General features: G+C 27.3%; 1 protein-coding gene across 2 annotated transcripts in view; it reads right to left on the bottom strand.

Moving 5' to 3' along the window:
• The window catches only part of LOC111621963 (cubilin-like), a 51490-nt gene extending 32717 nt beyond the window's left edge, over positions 1 to 18773 (bottom strand). Inside the window, exons 1-9 of one of the 2 annotated variants that reach the window (XM_023364217.1) lie at positions 18370 to 18773; positions 18018 to 18195; positions 16135 to 16343; positions 15852 to 16059; positions 13717 to 13925; positions 13584 to 13625; positions 12119 to 12302; positions 9230 to 9420; positions 5095 to 5314 (exon numbers count right to left, since the gene is read on the bottom strand). In XM_023364217.1, coding sequence (XP_023219985.1) covers positions 5095 to 5314; positions 9230 to 9420; positions 12119 to 12302; positions 13584 to 13625; positions 13717 to 13925; positions 15852 to 16059; positions 16135 to 16343; positions 18018 to 18184 — 1430 coding nt within the window. In that variant the 5' untranslated portion in view covers positions 18185 to 18195; positions 18370 to 18773. Of the gene's footprint in view, positions 1 to 5094; positions 5315 to 9229; positions 9421 to 12118; positions 12303 to 13583; positions 13626 to 13716; positions 13926 to 15851; positions 16060 to 16134; positions 16344 to 18017; positions 18293 to 18369 lie in introns of those variants that run through there. The other variant, XM_023364218.1, reaches the window with a different exon arrangement.
• Between the last annotated feature and the right edge of the window lie 608 nt (positions 18774 to 19381).

Raw genomic sequence — 19381 nt, 5'->3', positions numbered from 1 at the left:
TATCAAGAAAGAAGAATTGAAAATTGTTAATGAAGTTAAATTCTTGGGAATAACATTCACGCCTAATTTATCATTTGACAAACAATATAAAAGCTCAATAACAAAGGCAAAAAATTTAATAAATAATCTGATAGTGTTATTCTGCAAAGCTAAAATCAAGAATCTGAGAACCCATTTTCAACTTTTTAATTCAATTATCATTAACTCGATGTGTTACGCATCTCCTATCTGGTCTACAGGTAAATTCAACGAATTCGAAAAAATACAAAATACTTTTATCCGCAAAATTTTCCAATTAGAATACAATATACCAGGCAGTGCTCTAAGAATGGAACTAAGTAGATATAAATTAAACACCATATTAATAAAAAGGTACATAAAATTTCTACAAAAAATTATAAACGCTGAAGATCTAACAACAAAATTACTGAATGTGTTATATCAAAAATCAAAGATCACAGATTCAAAACGAAATTGGATAGTACTGTACATCTCTCGAAGATATTTAACACATACGGATTTTTGATGAGTCTATTTATGGATCAGTCATACAACAGTGAGCAGCAAAATAATTTATTAATACAAAGAGTAATGGAAAACTCTATTGTCCAAGATATCGATGACATACAAAAACGAAATAATACAAGTTGGTATAAAATAATTTTAAATTACCCATCAACAAATAGTTATATGCTGACAAATCTCTCATTTAATGTTAAAAAAATTTTTTATACAGTTAAGACTAAACAAAAACTGGATAAATATAAACAATAAATTCCTAGACTACTCTCACACCAAATGCCCAAGCTGTAGTAAGACATTATCTAAATTTCATATTCTTTGTGAAAATTGCAGTGAAAATTGTAACATTCAACAATCAGATATTGGTCGATTAGTTAACTGCTCTAATGAAACGGATATGTATAAGTTCCTTGACAAAGCAATCATCAATATTATCTTTAAATTATATAATTATACGAAGCAACTTATGAATAAAAAATGCAGTGTTAATTACTAAATAATGTACTACATATTAGATAACTAATGTTTATTATATATATGGAAGAAATTTCTAAAGGTGGAGGACATATATCCTGTATAAGTTAATCACGTCCTTGTAACAGGCGAAAGCCTTATACGATAAATAAACTTTTTTTTTTTTTTTTTCAAATCAAATCAATGTCAGCATACTGCTCTGGGGTACCCAGGAATGAATCAGGAAGAGCCAAAAAATTCTAAGGATTTTTCAACTCATAGTGATCTGTTACAGATATGTTGAACCATGTTCCTCACCATCCAGCAACCCCCTTTATGAACCCTGGCCAAATTCATGATGAGCTTGATATAAAGATCCTTATTAGTGTATGCAAGATAGAGAGTCAAGAGAGAAAAATACCATTCTAATATATGAAAAAAGAAAAGTAATCAAAAAGCAAAAATTAAAAAAAAAATGTTATTGAATTTTTAAAACATGGATTTCCATGTAATAAATTTAATAGCCAGCATCTATCATTTTATATAATTTGAAACAAAACATTTGCAGGTTTCAAGTTCTTAAAGACATTTGGAAACAAGTCATCCAATGAACATCAAAAACTTATTTTTCTAAAGAAAACCATCCAATTTCATCAAAAGATTTGAAAATTTTATTATTAAAACAAACTATAAAACAAAATGCTTTTAAAAACTGATACTTGAAAGCATCAGCAAAAAAAGTAGACAATCAGGGGACGTGGACAGTGTTATCAAAAAACTAATTATCTGCACAAAAAGTGAATAGTTGAGAGATATAAAAATGATATTGTAGATTCATTCTTTCAAATTGATATATAATAATACTTGTAACTGATCATAGAATTTGAAAAAAAGTTAGAATGTGTTCTTAGATGATTATTATTTTACTGATGTTATATTCATAAATAAGATAAAAAAAATCAATTTGCAGTAAAGCATTTTTATCACTTACTTTTAATACCTTCAGAAATTATAATTTAAATAAATATATGAAATCAATTTAATTATAAATGTTTTTGGTGATTTTCATAATTAAATTGCATTTTGCTGCTTACAAAGGTTTCACATGTGTTTGAATATCCATAATTGCAGTTTATATTTCTTAAATAAATAAATAAATTACTGTTAATTCTAGAAAGCCAACTGTTCATCAAATAAAAGAAATATTTTTCAATCAAAATCTGATTATCCTCAGCCTAAAATCTTGAATTGAATAGTTTAGTGTAACATAAGGCTATCCATAAGTTAGGTAATGTATATGTGGGTGAGTATGCAGCAGTGACATGCAGTGACATTTGATGATAGGAAGCTGTGCTGGCCCTGGATAGAATCATTGAAAGCGTTTTAAGATATTTTAGTGTGTAGCATCCACAAGCTAAACTGTGTGAGGTTGGTGCTCTGCAAAGTGCATGCGTAATGCCTGTAATCTGGCTGCTTTACACCATTCAGATATTTTTGCCGTGGAAGCTGTCTCATATTTGACAATACAGCACTTCCATTGAGAATATGCATATATGAATTTATATTAAAATATACAATAGCAATCTTATCATTTTTCCATATGTAGTATAGAAATTTGTAATAAGATACATAATGAGATTATAATAAAATATTAATTTTAATTAATTCAAAATACAAGGTGCGTTCCATAAATAATGTGACCAAATTCATAAAAAATCATTTATTGAACATATTCTTACAATTAGTCAAAAATCTTCGAAATAGCACCCTCCTGCATTGATACACTTTTGAAGGCAGTGTTTCCAGGTCTGGAAGGCATTCTGGAAGGCCTTCTCCGGAATGTCCTTTAGAGCTGATGTAACATAAGCCTTGATGTTTTCAATCGTGTCCCAATGTTTCCCTTTCATGGCCCCTTTTAAGCAAGGAAACAAAAAAATGTCAGCAGGAGCCAGGTCAGGACTGTAAGGTGGCTGTGGAACCAACGGGGTGTGGGTCCTGGCCAGGAAATTGTTAACAATGAAGGCGCTGTAGCTTGGCGCATTGTTGTGATGAAGTTTCCATGTGTCCTTGATGTCACTTCGGCAGCGCACGACCCTCCTTTTCAGTCTTTTGAGCACTTCCAAGTAGAAAGCTGCATTTACACTGGTCCCAGCAGGTACGAATTCATGGTGGATAATGCCTCTGATGTCAAAAAAGTCAATGAGCATGGTTTTGATCCTGAATTTGCTTAAGCTTGCTTTCTTGGGGTGGGTGACTTGTGCCATCAGAAAACTTGTGATTTGGACAAGCAATCACTCCCAAAGGCCTGCTGAATTAATGTAAAGGTTTCGGTGGCAGACTTCCCAAGTTTAACACAAAATTTGATAGCGTAACGTTGCTCCATAAAATGATCCACCAGCAGCTTGGAAGCAAATGAGACCGAGTGAGTTTTGAAGCTAACACCCCATGCCACCTAGAGTTAGAACTAGATACGGCATATCATCGTGTCATGAAAAAATTGGTCGCATTACTTATGGAACGCACCTTGTACGTTAAAATATGAAAATAATCACACAATATGTATTTATATTTTAGAAAATACAAGGGAAGCAATGCTTCCACAGCTTCCATGGACGGCATGCCACTGGTATGCAGATAATTATTATGATGACAAGGGGGTTGGGGTGTTTTCAAAAATGCTACATAATATTAAGGTAACAGAAAAATCAAGAATCATTTTTGCTTATGGAGTGTTGCATGGTGAACCATACTGTTTACCTGGTATGTCACTTTGTTCTATGTAATGCATGTAATTAACAAACTGTGACTCTGGATATTATTGTTTTTCTATAACTATTTGTAAGTGATTCAAGATTTTCTAAGTGTATCAAATATGATCAAAGTCAAAATTTTTTAGATTTAATCATTTTTGATATTTATATAAATGTTATTTTATTTAGTCACTTACTATTAGAACAATTTTTAATTAATTGTTGATAAATGCTGATATAATAAATTACAACCATCATTTTTGTGCTTTGCAATTTTTGTTTAAAGTTTTATTACTATTATAAGCAAAAATCATCAGTCTATAATACAATATTTATTATATATTTTAATAGACTGTTTATTATAATAATGAGTAACAAATTCATACAATAATTTTGCAACACATTGTTTATTCCAATCATTGTTAATAGTAGTATTATCATTAATTCTATTACCACAGTGTTATTACTATGTGAAACTTAAAATAGGTACATTGTAATTTGTAAATAGGTACATAGTAATTTGTAATTTTACAAATTACTATGTACCTATTTACTATGTACCTAAATTACTATGTACACTGTGGTAATAGAATATACAAATTCTATTATTATGTTCTTTATTTTAAATTAATGCAAAAATTCTATAAAGGTAATGTAAACCACACTCTAAATCAGTGGTTCCCAAAGTGGTTGCTACTACCCCCTGTGATTTAAGGGGTCAAAAAGAAGCAAGTGGGTGGCAGGGTACCAATGGGCGAGGGTTGGGGTCACTGACCACCTTTTCCTTTCCTCTGTTAAAATGGACAAAAAGAAACATTGCATTTAATGGTTTCCAGATGTGGAGAGCAATGTACAGTAAGTGTGAGGTTCATAGAAAAGTTTATCTAAGAATATTTCCAAGCCTTTCTCACACAAGAAAAAATTGGGCTAGGAGCATTGGGTATAAGTTTATGGAACCAAGGAGGCAGTGGTTCAAAAAAGTTTGGGAATCACTGCTCTAAATGCTGGATATTGTTACTAATATAAACACCAAACTACACTTTAATCCAGTAGAGAACAATAATTTTAATGAATAAGGTTGAAAACATTAGTTTGATATTAAAATTTTTATTCTCTATTGGATTAAGGTGCAGTTTGGTGTTTTTAGTCTATAAAGTTGATAATCCTTAACTTTTTCTTTTAGTAATATGGATGTTTTCATATCTCTACCTTGATATGATAAACATTTAAATTTAAATATTTTATCATAGAGATTTATCATATAGAGATCTATTTATCGTAGAGAATGACTTAAATACAAAACAAGCAAGAATCAAATAAAAATTTAAGAAATAAAATTACAGTTCCTATAAATTTTATAATTCATTACTTGTATCCAGAGACATCATTTTGTGTTCTTGTGCGAAAATAATTGAAGACAAATTTCACTTGTTCTTCAGGTTTACCAAGAAAAACATATTCACATTCTGTATGGGATGGATAATTGGAAGGATAGCGAGGTGAATTAAATTCACCAGTCTGATCACTTTCGCTCAAATAAGTAAATGTACATGATCCATCTGGTTTAGCAGTACCTGGTATTTTGTAATCTAAAATAAAAATAATGATATTAATTTAGTATCATACAATAATTTAAAATTTATCTGTTAAGAGAAACATAATTAAATTACAATGAAAATATTCTCAAAACTTTTAAGTTAAAAATATGATTTATTATTTTCAGTTAAAAACAGGAAAATAATAAATTAAAACTTTATTTATTATGAAGAACTTACTTACTATAAAGATAGATAAATAAAGATTTTCATTAAATATTTTGTAATAATAATTTTTATAACACCAGTACTAATATAATTCTTAAAGATAAAGAGAGTGGATATCATAGGTAGGCTTGCCAATGTCCCAGTTAGAGAAAAAGTTTCAAAAATTTATGTAAATTAATAATACAGAGGAGAAACTTTCTCATAGAACCGTAAGCCAAGAGAGCTGGCTATAACATATCTTGAACATGACATCCAGCACCAGCACTACTGTCAGTTCCCTCTCTTTCCTACTCCAAGACACCCTTACTGCTTTCCACACATCTTGTCGAATAAGAGCAAAGATAAGATAATATGTGCCTTGAGTCAGTTAGTGACTAATTATTTATTATGCATATTGTTTTCTTGTCTTAAGCCATAATTTTGTGTTGCATGAAATTTAAATATGTTGAATTGTAATAATGGGGAGATGTGAGGAGTGCTTCAGTCATCTATCCTGGTTTGACATTGTGAAAATCTGGTAAAACTAATTATAGGGATGTTTCTGTTCAAGAAAGATACCAGAGAAAAATATTATGTTAATACAAAAGATCCAATAGAAAGATAAACAATTGTAATAACTACAATAGTTGTATTTAGTACAGTAATAAGAAATAAATTAAGCATATCATAAAATAGTAAGCTCTTATCTGGTTCTTTTCCTTGGAATAGAACTACAGTCGACCCCCCTATAATTACGGTCCCTATAATTACGATTCCTATAAAACTACGAAAAAATATACGTATTTTGGAAATGTTGAGTCGGATTAGTGTAGAATCGATTAATTTTATGGAAGAAAACCTTTCAATCAGCCGTAGTCCGTAAACTTGACATGTGTCGGGCTGTGATTGGAACGACTTGTAAGAAATCGGATTCCTAATAAATTGGAACGTATCTATATCTTATAGGGGGGTCGACTGTATCCTTGTAAAAGAACAGCTCAAATAAAAATATTAGATAAGAAATCAACCTGAAATACATTTCCTGTTGTAAAAACAAAGTGGAAATAATATTCTTTATTTATAAGATGTCTATGATAAAAATGAGCTATGCAGATGAAAGACTAATAACATTTATATACACAGACAGATACATAACATATAAATGATAAATCATATAGTTGAAAGATTGAAATTTCTAACAGTATCAACCTCAGAGTAAAAATATAAAACATGAAATAAAACTGGAATAAAATTTAATTAATCATATAATAGACACAAAATGAATACACACACTGATACTGATTGGACAATGAGATAAATTCTTCTAAAATTCAGTCAAAGTTCAGCCATGATAAATCTAATATAGAATAGAAAAAAAATTACTGAAGTCTATCTTGTATTTCCAACATAATAGCTTAATAAGATTAAGATATACCACAACAAAATGTCTGCTGAATTCATTTACTGAATTTCACATGAGAGAATTCAGGTATAAAAATTTAGTATATTCATTTTGTGTTTAAATGTATTAGATAATTTTCTCATCTATATAAACAAAAATAAGTAACAAATAAAATCAGATCATGCAATATTACATTTCCAATTTTTCTTGTTTCCATTTGAAAGGTATCTTTCATTTTCTACAAATCTAATCACTAAGAAAAGATCATCTATGAAGATGATGCTAGTATGCTAAAAAAAAAAGTGAAGAGAACTTTCCACCTTATCATGACAGCTTATAAAATTATTTATAAACAGGAACTATGCATATAACCTCACTTAATCAGTGGATCTCAGGAATAACATTCAGCCAACATGTCTTGTTATTAAAAGTTATAACTGAAAGACCTGTGTTGTTAGATGATGTTACACCTGAAATTAATTGATTAGCAACAACTTATATCTAAAACTCATCAAATAAATTAAAATGTCTTTCAAATCATAGAATCACAAAACAAAAGGAAACAAAATAATTTAAAGAATCCCAAAAGAGAACACAAAGAAAGATTCATGTCTAGGGCAATTTTCAGCTTAAAAATAATCATGGACAATGAAATAATTGCTAATTATTTCTTTTCCTGCTCACTTCAGAGCCACAGACCCCAGAGAAAATAAAAATACTATCAGAATCAACAATAAACTTTCATTAAAAATAAAACAACATACATTTCCATTATAGTATTATGTTTGTAAGCTCTAATATTGATGATTGTTTTAACGATTATACTTTCATATCTCTCAATTTTATTCTTAAAAGAATTAAATTTTTGAATTTTCTGCACACTTCCACATTTTTTTAAATCTGTACTAAAATTCTCGGAATATTTCGTTTTTTACGAATCGACAGGCCTTTTCTTTTGTTAGACCGATGTGTTTAACGTGAAGGAAGACGGAAAACTGAATAGTAAATGTAAAAATGAGTCATTAAAGGGATTAAAAACGTTTTAAATATAGTTTTGACATCTTAGTAGACGGTTCACTACGATGATAATTGTTTTTCTACTCAATAAGCAGTATACTGACAAAAATTTTCTGACAATAACCGTGAATTCGACTGCATTTAGTTGCCATTCAGTGCTAAGAAAAGGTTCAGAACAGCTGTTTTATTGTGGTGCCATCTATTGATAAATTCGAAAAATTTTGCGTTTTTCAAAAACTATACTATTGACAGTTTTTATTTATCGATGCTTTAATTTTTAAAATATAAGTAGTTTAATTAATTAACGATGTAAGAAACGTTGCGTCATCAAAATACAATACTTTATGAATATTAAATTAACAAAATAGTAATCATGATAATCACTATTTTATCCCACTCGTCAGTTTAATTCATAAAACACTACTATAAACAATTTTAATTAATAACAAAATGTTAAATTTTAATTATAACACAAAAGTATTCATTATCTCATTTTTAATAAAACCACAAAATTTCACGCAATAATAATATTAATACTGTGTTACTTTTTATACAATAGTTTAATATCGTAGAAAATGTAACATCAATATATTTAAAAAGTCCGGCAACGAGTTGCGTAACTTTCCCGACAAAAGATTTAAAATTGTGCGTGGCGCCATCTGTTATATTTTTAAAAAAATTATATTTAATTATTATAGAACGACAAAAAAGCTTAATTTTGAGGATAAAGATGAGTTTTATAAAAAAAAATGTAAATGCTAATAACAAGTAAAATACAGTAATACCCCGAACTTACGCGATAGGTGGGACCGAACGATAACCGCGTAACTCCGAGTTCGCGTAAGTCGGAGTAGCGTAAGTCGAGGTATTACTGTAATAAGTTCGACCCTACTCGAGAAATGACACACGATCCTTTCTAACTTCTCACCTCCTCGACCTTTAACTATCAAAATTTAATAGCATCAATCCTCCTAATACACAAACTTCGCTGCAAAATTTCATTAGTTAACAAAGTCATATCCTCCCACACTAAAATCCATATACAGTATACAGAAAATCCTCCTCTTTTTTGCATTTCTCGAGGTTTTAAGATCCCGATTGGGAGGGGGTTATTTTTTGACCGATCGCCATATTTTTCCTCTGTTATATAGGTTTTATAACAGCCGGGAGAGTAAAAAAATCACGTACTTAAATAGATTAACATATAATATAAATTTTAATAATATATTTAAATAAACTTAATATAATGTATTACAGTGACTATAAGTAATGCAACTAATATATTTGCTCTGCAAATATAATTAAAATAATTTAACAATTCGTCTTATTTAAGAATATAGTACCTGTCTCAAAATTATATTTAGCTTTAAAAATCCCTTGAGAAGATCCGCTATTAAATACCATAACTAAACGCGGCCCTTCCGAGATAACTGCTGCTGGTGTTTCCAGTCCACAAAGCATATGATCAAATTCTTCAAAAGCATATCTTTCTTCTTGCCCTTGCAAATAAAGTTTCAAGTGACCATTTGTGCATCTGTCAGTAAAATATTCATTAAAATAATTTAAAAATTGTCTTTATATATAAAATACTGTGTATATATACTAAGAAATATTATAATCTGGCATTATATACTGAATAAATTCAAATACTATATAAAGTATATATTATATATTATTCATTACTATATTTATAGAAAATCTCATACACTAAGATATTTTTTCATCTTTATTTTTCATGTATGAGTATACTATTAACAAAAGTAAGATATATTTTAATAATAAATTATAATAAATTAAGGAGAAATATTAAAATAATTTCTGTATATAATTTAATTTATTTGTTTTTATATTAGCAAAAAATAAGAAACTACACGCCAAGAACTTCATGTTGAAGCATCTTTCAGCCATCCCAAAAACAAACAAATAAATTATTATTATTAAAGTAAAATTCAAATATGTATTTCTCAAAACAAATTATAATTTTGCTAAATATATCAAAATATATAAATGAAAAATATGTCTATACAGTAATACCCCGAACTTACGCGATAGGTGGGACCGAGCGATAACCGCGTAAGTCGAATTCGCGTAAGTCGGGGTATAATTTTGCATATAAATACATACAAATAACACAAAATAAATTGTAGCTATATGTCGAACACGTCCGAACATGTAAGCCGAACAATAGTGTGGGGAGAAATGAGTAATTAAGAGTTGCGTGGCGCTCAAACAAAAGACGAATCGACGAGATTTGAAAATTGCGTAACTCCGGATTCGCGTAAGTCGAGGTATTACTGTATATAAGTCTACTTGTAAGACTTGCATTAAGTTTCGTTATAAAAATTTTAATTATATCTCTTTATGAAGTTGGTTTTATAAAGAGGGTCTTTTGAGGGTAATTTAACAACTCCCATTGGCAAGAATTAAAAAATTAAATAAAATTAAACAATATATTATATGTAACATATTTATTTTGTATCCGTTCAATTCCTCCTTAGTCTACTGTACTGTGCTTTACTCTCTATACCTATATTGAAAAAATTAATTAACTACGGAATAATATAAAAAAATAATGTTGCACATGGACCGGTATAAAACTATATATATTTTATATATATTAAAATATCTTATGCATTTCTACCTTGAAACTAATTTTTCATTATCAAAATATATCCAATCATATGTTTATAATACAGAAGCCATCCAGTTCTATAATATTTGTACTCTAATTCAAAATTAATTCTGTTAAAAAGATTCCATTAAATATATTAATAAAATTCGCTAGATAAATACATTATACATCTAGAGAAATTTATTATAAATTTTTATACAAAGAATGTAAATAGGCCTACATAAATTATATAAGTCCTAATTAATATAGAAAGATAGATATTAGATGATAGAACTTGTTATCTAATTTATTAATAAAAATTTCCAAAATACTTAATAATTACATTTTAATATGATAGTATATTAATTAAATTAAAAATTAATTCTGTATTTTTAATTAAATCTTCTAAATTGGATTCGGTGACAAAAAATTAATTGATGAATTCTATTTTAAATAATTTTATACTTTAATAATTTTTAATGTTTTCAGAATAAAATGGTTCGAAATAAATGGACGAAAAGGATAGCATCCCTTTTTATTTGTTTTTCGATAAGAAAAATGATTAAATCCAAAATTTAAAATAATTCCAAGAATTTTAGGCACGTTTCGGATCACAATCGACACTTAAAAGAGATTGATGATCTAACGTCAAAATATGGTAAACATAATAAATGCAGTTCTGTGTAAAGTGATATTTTAGTACACAAAAAAACCAAACATCTTTTATTCTTTCTGATAATCAATAACTCTTTTGTTTGTAAAACTTGGATCCATTTTCCTGAAATTACTTTTAAAAGTTATTTCAACTCTAAAGGTTATTACATAATATAATACCCTTAATCAGGGATAACGAAAAAGTTTTTTAAGACCTTCCATTGGAGGAGAGTAAGTTGACATGCGACGTCATAGGAAAAATAAATACCAACGATGCAAGCCCTGCAGCTAGTTCTTACTTGGCCAATTCAAAGCTATCACGCGTGTAAAGAGTTGCCTGTTATATACTTCTCCTTTGGGAGTCATCATCTACATTGGGAAATCCTACTTTGGTAATGCAGAAGCTCACAAAGCACTCACAATGCATCGATTGTAATCCAATTCTCGCCTAAAATTATCATTAAAATCTTAATTTTTTAAATCGTGTTATTAAAACACTTTTTTTACTAATCTGATATTAATTTCAAAAAATAATTATTTTAACAAAAATGTATAATATATAATAACAAAATAGGGAATTAAATCGATTAATTAAGATGATTAAAATATATTTTTAACTAGAGATTAAGAATTTTATTTTCATTTCAATAGCAAATGTTATTTCAAATTTAAATATTAAAAATATGAATTTTTCTTTTAATAAAATAAATTGTAGTTACTCTTTGCTTAAATTCCCCAAAAAATTTATGGAGGCTTTGTTAAAATAATTTCAACAAATAGGAGGAGGGAAAAAAACAAGAGCATGGTGAGTAAATTAGTAATAAATGAACCATTAATTATTGGATGAACCATTAATTTTGTTTAAAACCATCAATGCTAATGGTATTCTACTACTGATAAAAGGAGGAATAATTAAAGCCAAATGTACTATTAATGTTAGAAAAAGTTCAGATAAAAGAAAACTAACTCATTATCGTTACTTGAGATTTCAAACTTTTCAAAATCCAGTTTAACTTTTTCTAAATTTTGGGTATCTTGTAAACCATAGATGTAATAACGACATACAGTGTTAGGATGATAAGGATATGGATAATTGGGTGAATAAACGTATCCTTGAGAACCTTTCTTGCTTAAAATTTTTTGATCGCATTCTGAAAATTAAATTTTAAGATAAAGTTAAAAAAGTTTGTACATTTTAATAAAATTTTTATTCTTTTTATACTAATATAATTCATTTTAAATAATAAGAATATTATTATTATATTAAATATAAATCTAGTATAATATATCATTTCATTTATTTAGAGTAATGTTCATCAATAAGATCAAAACATATTGTAATATTATAGACTATTTTTAATTTTAATCAAACTACGAATACTTTATTAATAAACAATTTATTTCCTATTGCTATTTCCAGTTTTTCATCAAGCGAAAAATATATAAACCTGTATTATAAATCCTAAAACTGAGTAGAGTTATAACTCATTATATTGTGTAATACATTATTAAAATACAGGAATATAAATAATAAAAGAAATCTAGAAATTGTGATCTAGTGTTCCAGGAAGACTAAAAGAAAAAAAGTAGTCTTAAAAATATCCATAATAGTTTTAAATAAAGGCATCGACTGAAAGAGGAAAAAGAACTATTTTCATATTTTATCCAAAGATTTTATATATAACTTTGATTTACACAAACTAAAACTCATTAATTAATTGTTTCAATTGTCAAAAAAATTGCATTGTCTTTCAATGTTATCTTGTCTCAACTGAAATTAACGGAAAGGAAATGAAACTTGGAGAAAATCTTTATTTAAAAAAATAATCAAAATATACATAATTAATTTTTGATTTTAATTCTGTATTAATTACGATTGTCAGAATATATCAATTATATATATATATATATTTTAAATAAAACGTTTAATTACAATATAATTTGAAAACTTACATCTTCGAATCAGGCTACTTTGTTGGATCGATTTAACAGATTTTATTTAGATACATTAATTATAAAACTTTAAATTATATATATATATAATTTTAAAATAAATTAACAATATATTATCATTAATTTCTAGAAACTTGCTTTTGAACAAATAAAAAAATAATCAGTTAACCCTTTAAGTTATCATAATTCAGGATGAGAGTCATTAAAAAGTAATCGATATAATGTAAAATTGCTTCCGTGACAAGAGAACATAAAACTATAAATAACAACTCGGTACTACGCATTTTTATACAGACTTTTAAAGTACTCTTTCCCTAATACAAGGTTTTATGAGTTACAACTTATTAAAGCATAATTAGGTTAGGCAAAGATCAATTTTACGCGTTTTAAACTATAAATCACCATGTTAAATTTAACAAGTCAACAGTTTTACCCTGTTGTCAATTTTTATTAACGAAAGAAACCAAAAGAAAAATTACCTGTTCCACGAATATGTTCACCATCGTTTTTTCCAATAAAATCTACAAATAATTTTTTAAAACAATTAATTTGTTATGGAGAATAAATGATTGTATCTCTAGCTACGATAGGATTATGATAATTCTGACCTACCTAAGCTAACAAATCTCTCACTAAATTCAAACCAAGCTGAAAACCCACGATTAGCCGCTTGTGCTGTCCTTTTCAGAGTAATGAACTGAACATACAAATTTTCCGTAGATGAGTACACCACTAAATTACGTTGTTGACCACAATACGTTCCAATAAGCATGTCTTCACCGGAATCACCATCGTAGATCTTCATATAATCGAACGGGCAACTGTAAAGAAATCAACACTTTTATATGATAAACTATAGGCCTATCCATCCTCAAATACTGTATATAAATTATTTTATATTTTGATTAAAGAACAACATTCACTAACGATTAATTTGTATCTTAAAACAGTTATTTTTGTTTAACTGATATATTAATTTTCCGACATAACCTCTGAATATATTTTTATAAAATTATTTTTAACTGTATTATTAAATACATTTGTACATTTCTGTATATAAAATTGTAATTATAACGTCATCTTTCCATTATATTTAAATATAAAATTAAAGTATACTTTTTAAATTTTAAAGTAAATAAAAATTGCAAAATTTTATTTAAAGAAAACAAAACAAAATAAAATGTAAGAATGTGTTGACATTATAAAATTTATAAAAATTATATACGGTAATTTAAAATACAAATATTAAAATTTTTAATTTTTATATTAATCAATCTCTCAAAATTTAATAAATCTAGCTTCGATTTAATTCTTAAATAAGATTATAATCTTTGAAAATATTAATGAAAAATAAAGCAAATTAAATTTTAATTACAGTATATTTATTTAATGGTAATAACAATAGAATATTATATCTTTGAAATAAAAAAAAGCTTTTTATTTTATTCTATTTTGTTAACTTTTATTTGCTAAACTAAAGTTCATTTCCGAAATGATTTCAATGAAATTAATTTAAAATTCAGTTTTATAAAAATGACTCAGGATTAAAATCGTAATACTTCGATGTAATTAAATGAGAAAGATTAAAAAATTAGATTTAATTCATTCGATATAATTACTGTATAGAAAGCCTAATTTTGGAACTTCATTCACTAAGGGCGGATTTTATATTTTTTGTGCCTTTAATAAACTGTGAACAAGCTCTCCAGCGGTGTTTATATCGCAACAGTTAAGATTTAAAATTATTTTCAAAGATAGGATTGTCCAATGTTAGTGAGTTAATAATTATACCGTAAAAATTAGTTTTCGGGCTTTCCTGAAAAATATTTTTGTGATATCGCCCTTTGGCCCACCTATGGCCGAATGAATAAAACCATTAAACACTAGTAGTTGATGGCGGATTATCGTGCTTTATCAACGGATCGGACAAGTGGAGCTTTCCGAGTTTTCTTCATGTGTTTAAAATCTAAATAGGGGACCAGTTTACTATAAAAAGTTCTGGGAAGCAGATCGCCAATTTGTTGTCTTGTTGCGTTGCCGAATACCCTTATGCCCTTAATGAACAAAGTCTCAGAATTATTTAAAAACTATCGGTTATTTTCTTTTATTTTTCAAATAAATCGCGTTCTAATTTATAAATTTATATTAGAATTTATTAAAGTTACTTAAACATAGATAAATTAAATGTTATTTCTGAAGATTAATGAATAATATTTTTAAAAAATATCCTAATATTGTAGATATTTTTCAAACGATTGAAATGTTTTGGTTTGTCAAAAACTTACAATTTGATTTGTACATTATTGTTTGATCAAAAATTCTGATTTTATTTCGGATAAGTGTTTTGCTTGTCGAGAACTTTGAAAAAGTATTGGAAAACTAAATTTGCATGTCGTATTTATATTCAGAGTTGGATCGAGGCCATTTGTTTACCCCAAATTTATGATAATCAGTAGAACGTGTTCAACGAGAAAATATTGAGAGTTAAATTTAAAAAATCACCCATCTAAACAAATCATACGAAAATACTTCAGGATGATATATTCAAATCATGGATATAAATAATGCAGTCTTATTGTTTATAACAAAGAAGTTTTTGAAGGGAAAACACTAGTTATTTTCATTTTTATTTTGAAAATTATTTTTAAAATTCATATTACTTCATGTCATGTTTTCGATAAGATCTAAAAAAAAAGAAAGAGAAAATTAATGAAATTTTAAGAAAAACAAAGGACAGAAATACTTACTGCGAACCGCCATAAAAAAGATCGAAATCCATAAACTCTAGTCGTACTCTCTGATTTTTCCTGCCAATAAATTTATATTCACAATTCAAATGTTTAGGATATACACCAGGATAAGTAGGGGATAAAAATTCCCCTTCCCTTTTGCGGTCGCTGTACACGGTGAAACTGCAAACTGTATTGGGAGTTGGCGTTCCAACAACGAATTGAGCTAAAATTTCAGAAACGGTCAATTAGCATATTTTATGTAATTTATCCATTTTATTACTTTAAACAATATACATACTAGCATCTATAAAATCGTAAATCCCTCCAAAAATGTTACTGTTGACTTCGGTATCCTCCGTATAGAACGACATAACGAATGTCTGGTACATGGAAATTCTAGTGGTTGGCAAATTCTTGCCACAGATCCTACCACCAAAAGGAGTATCGATGAGATCAATCGACGGATCCTCCACTTCCATGTACAGATCTATGTATTCATAGTTGCATCTATGACAGTAAAAACTTGGTTAATTTTAATACTTTAGTATAGATATTGCATATTTTATTCACGGTGATTCTTAATTCTATACTTTTTAGCAACGGTACTGCGACTACTACTTTTTTTTTTAAATTTAACAGTACAGTTTCATTTTGACCGGCTTACAATTTTGCAATTTTATAATAAAGGAAAAAACTTAGAAAAAGTAATCGCCGTGTCATTTAAAGTTTAGATTTTTATTTTAAAGAAATCCCTTTATATTGATAGATCAATCATGGAGCAGATGCATAAATTCTTCTGGCATGAAATGAAAGTAATTACTATCTGAATAACGATAAAGAAAAGAAAAAGATTACAGTACCACGTTATCTTAGTGATACTTTGATGATACAGCAATAGCATGATTGATGGTATCAATGCATTTAACAAATAGCAGCATCACACGCTTCGCAGCTAATTAACTATTACGGACTAATGTGGGTGAGAAATCTGGATGTATTTTTGTAACAAAACTTTTATCAAATGTAAAAATTAATTAAAAATATAACGAATTTTTTAATATCATAAAATTCTTACTTTTTATTAGTGATCATTTCGGAAAATTTAAGAATTTTTACTGAACTTTATCATTATAAATACTACATTAACATGAAAGATTAAAATCATTTCCCATCAATACACATTACTGTATTCTCTATATCGATAAACCATTTACCGCAATTTATAATCTAGAATTAATATCTCATAAATCTTTTCTGTTGTTTATATGAATAATATATGTTTCTAAAACGCATTTCGAACTTTATCAAAAAAAGAAAAAAAAAAGAAATATGAATATATCATTCATCATTTTACAGAAATTACATTATACTGCAGCGATTGTGATTTATCTTCTAACATTTTCATATTGTGATATATATATATATATATAAATTAAATATTTATTAATTTTCAAATTCGGATAATTCTCATTTCGATATTATATATGCACATATATGTTACATAATCCAATAATCCTAGCTGGAAATTAATGTGCCTATAAACAACATTATGCATTCATCTAAAATCGTACTTTAATGTAAGTTATACATAATGGAAATGCTCACTGTGTTCGTAAACAGAATGATTAATTAATAAATAAACAGTAATCAGAGTATTAAAACAAAGTTTAAGTTTTAATTTGTTCTAAATGAGATTTAAGTTTTATATATAAGCCTAATGTTTTCTACATTTCCACCCATGATGCAAAATATATTCATCAGAAATGTAAAATACATCATACAAATTGATGCAATGTGAATAAAAAAAATTGTAATTTAATAACGCTTTTGATTATTTTTATCAAATCCTCTTAATATTTTTGTAAGTACTGTAATAAGCTAATTGATTAGTTTCATGAAAAACAATAGTTTAATCAAATTTGACTTTAAAATGGTGAAAATGATTTCCGAAAAAATTTAAAAAATCATTCATAAATTGTATAAAATATATAAATAATGGATAATCTTTATATATAGTATATCTAAATACAGCGATTCTTACTATTGTAAATCGACTTATAAAATAAATAATATTCATGCTCCATTCACAATAGTAGAATGTTTTCAGTTGACTTAAGCCAAGTATTTGAAAATATACAATAGATTCTTCTTGAAAGATTTCTCTTATTTACATTTACTTACTCTGGAGGTTGACCCCGCAAGTCGAATTCAGTAAATTGTATCCGAACTCTTTCGTTTTCAGCTGCAATAAATGTATAGATGCATTGACGAGAATGATCTTCTTGAATTTTGAACGAAGGAGCGTTAAAAGTTCCATTCTTTGGCCCATCTGTATTACTAATATACATCCGGTCGCATTCTGATAATGAAACTGTATAAATTTAACATAACTTCTCGTAAATTTTAATCACAACTCTACCAATTTAACATAAGAGAATTAATTAAATATAATAATAAAAAAAATGTATATATGTAACTAATTGTATAACGAAGGAATATTATTTATACAAGAGTTCTCCATGATTCAACTTACCATCTTTTTAAGCGAATATAATGTTTAAAATTTAGAGAGAATATTATATAAAAGAGAATTAAAAAAACCTGAAAACGTTATAGTGTATTTAATACGATGTGCATGGGAGTAGACGTTTTGATTCACGAAATAGGAATCTTATGTGAAGTGATGTGTTGCGTTACAATGGTATTTTGGGTCGTGATAGGAGGAGATCACAGATGATACCAGAGACTAGATGTTTTTTCCTAGAACAATAAAATTCGAATAGACGACAATCCTGGGGGTTGTAATGTTTCAAAAATAGAATAGGTTTGACCGAAGAAAGACTCTTATCATTCAGTAGGATCTACTTTATAGCTGACCGAAGTCAAATGTGATCGAAATTTTAAACGAAAATTTTTCCATTGTAAATAAAAATTTTCCATTTTATCAAAAATAATCTACCAACTCTTTTAAGTTTTCATATAGGTCTCTCTCTCTCTCTATATATATATATATATTTAAATATATTTCCGGTTTAAATCATTTCGATCTGAAAAATATAAATGGAGCTATTAATATTTATTGATTTACACTTTAGGATATTTCGAATGAAAAACAATGAACTTGATCAAAAGAAGCAAATAACATTCCTTTAAATGAAATTGTTTTTTATATGAAAATCTCATTTAGAAAATTGTTTTTAACGTAATATTTACGAATCTGCTCTAATAGCATTTAAGAATAGTTTCGCTTTATAAAATAATTCATATATTTAATTTATACTAACCTTTTGCTATTTGTATATTATAGAAATAATGTATACAAATGGTTGCAATTTCTCATAAATATGTAAAATAAAAAAATATATATATTGTAAAAAATTTTAGTAATCCGATATACACATCAAAATGCAGAATTTTTCATTAAAAGATATGATATAAATCATGATTGATGGCAGGTTAATCTGCTAAGTCATTTTGATAATTTTTTTTATCATAATCAAATCCACCGTGATGTAATTTAGAAAAAAAAGAAAATAAATTCTTCA

Source organism: Centruroides sculpturatus, unplaced genomic scaffold (genome assembly GCF_000671375.1).
Source record: "Centruroides sculpturatus isolate CEXI.00-Female unplaced genomic scaffold, Cexi_2.0 scaffold312, whole genome shotgun sequence".
In the NCBI taxonomy this organism is placed as follows: domain Eukaryota; kingdom Metazoa; phylum Arthropoda; class Arachnida; order Scorpiones; family Buthidae; genus Centruroides; species Centruroides sculpturatus.
Note: the sequence above shows the minus strand (reverse complement) of the source record. Positions and strands in the feature narration are given on the sequence as shown.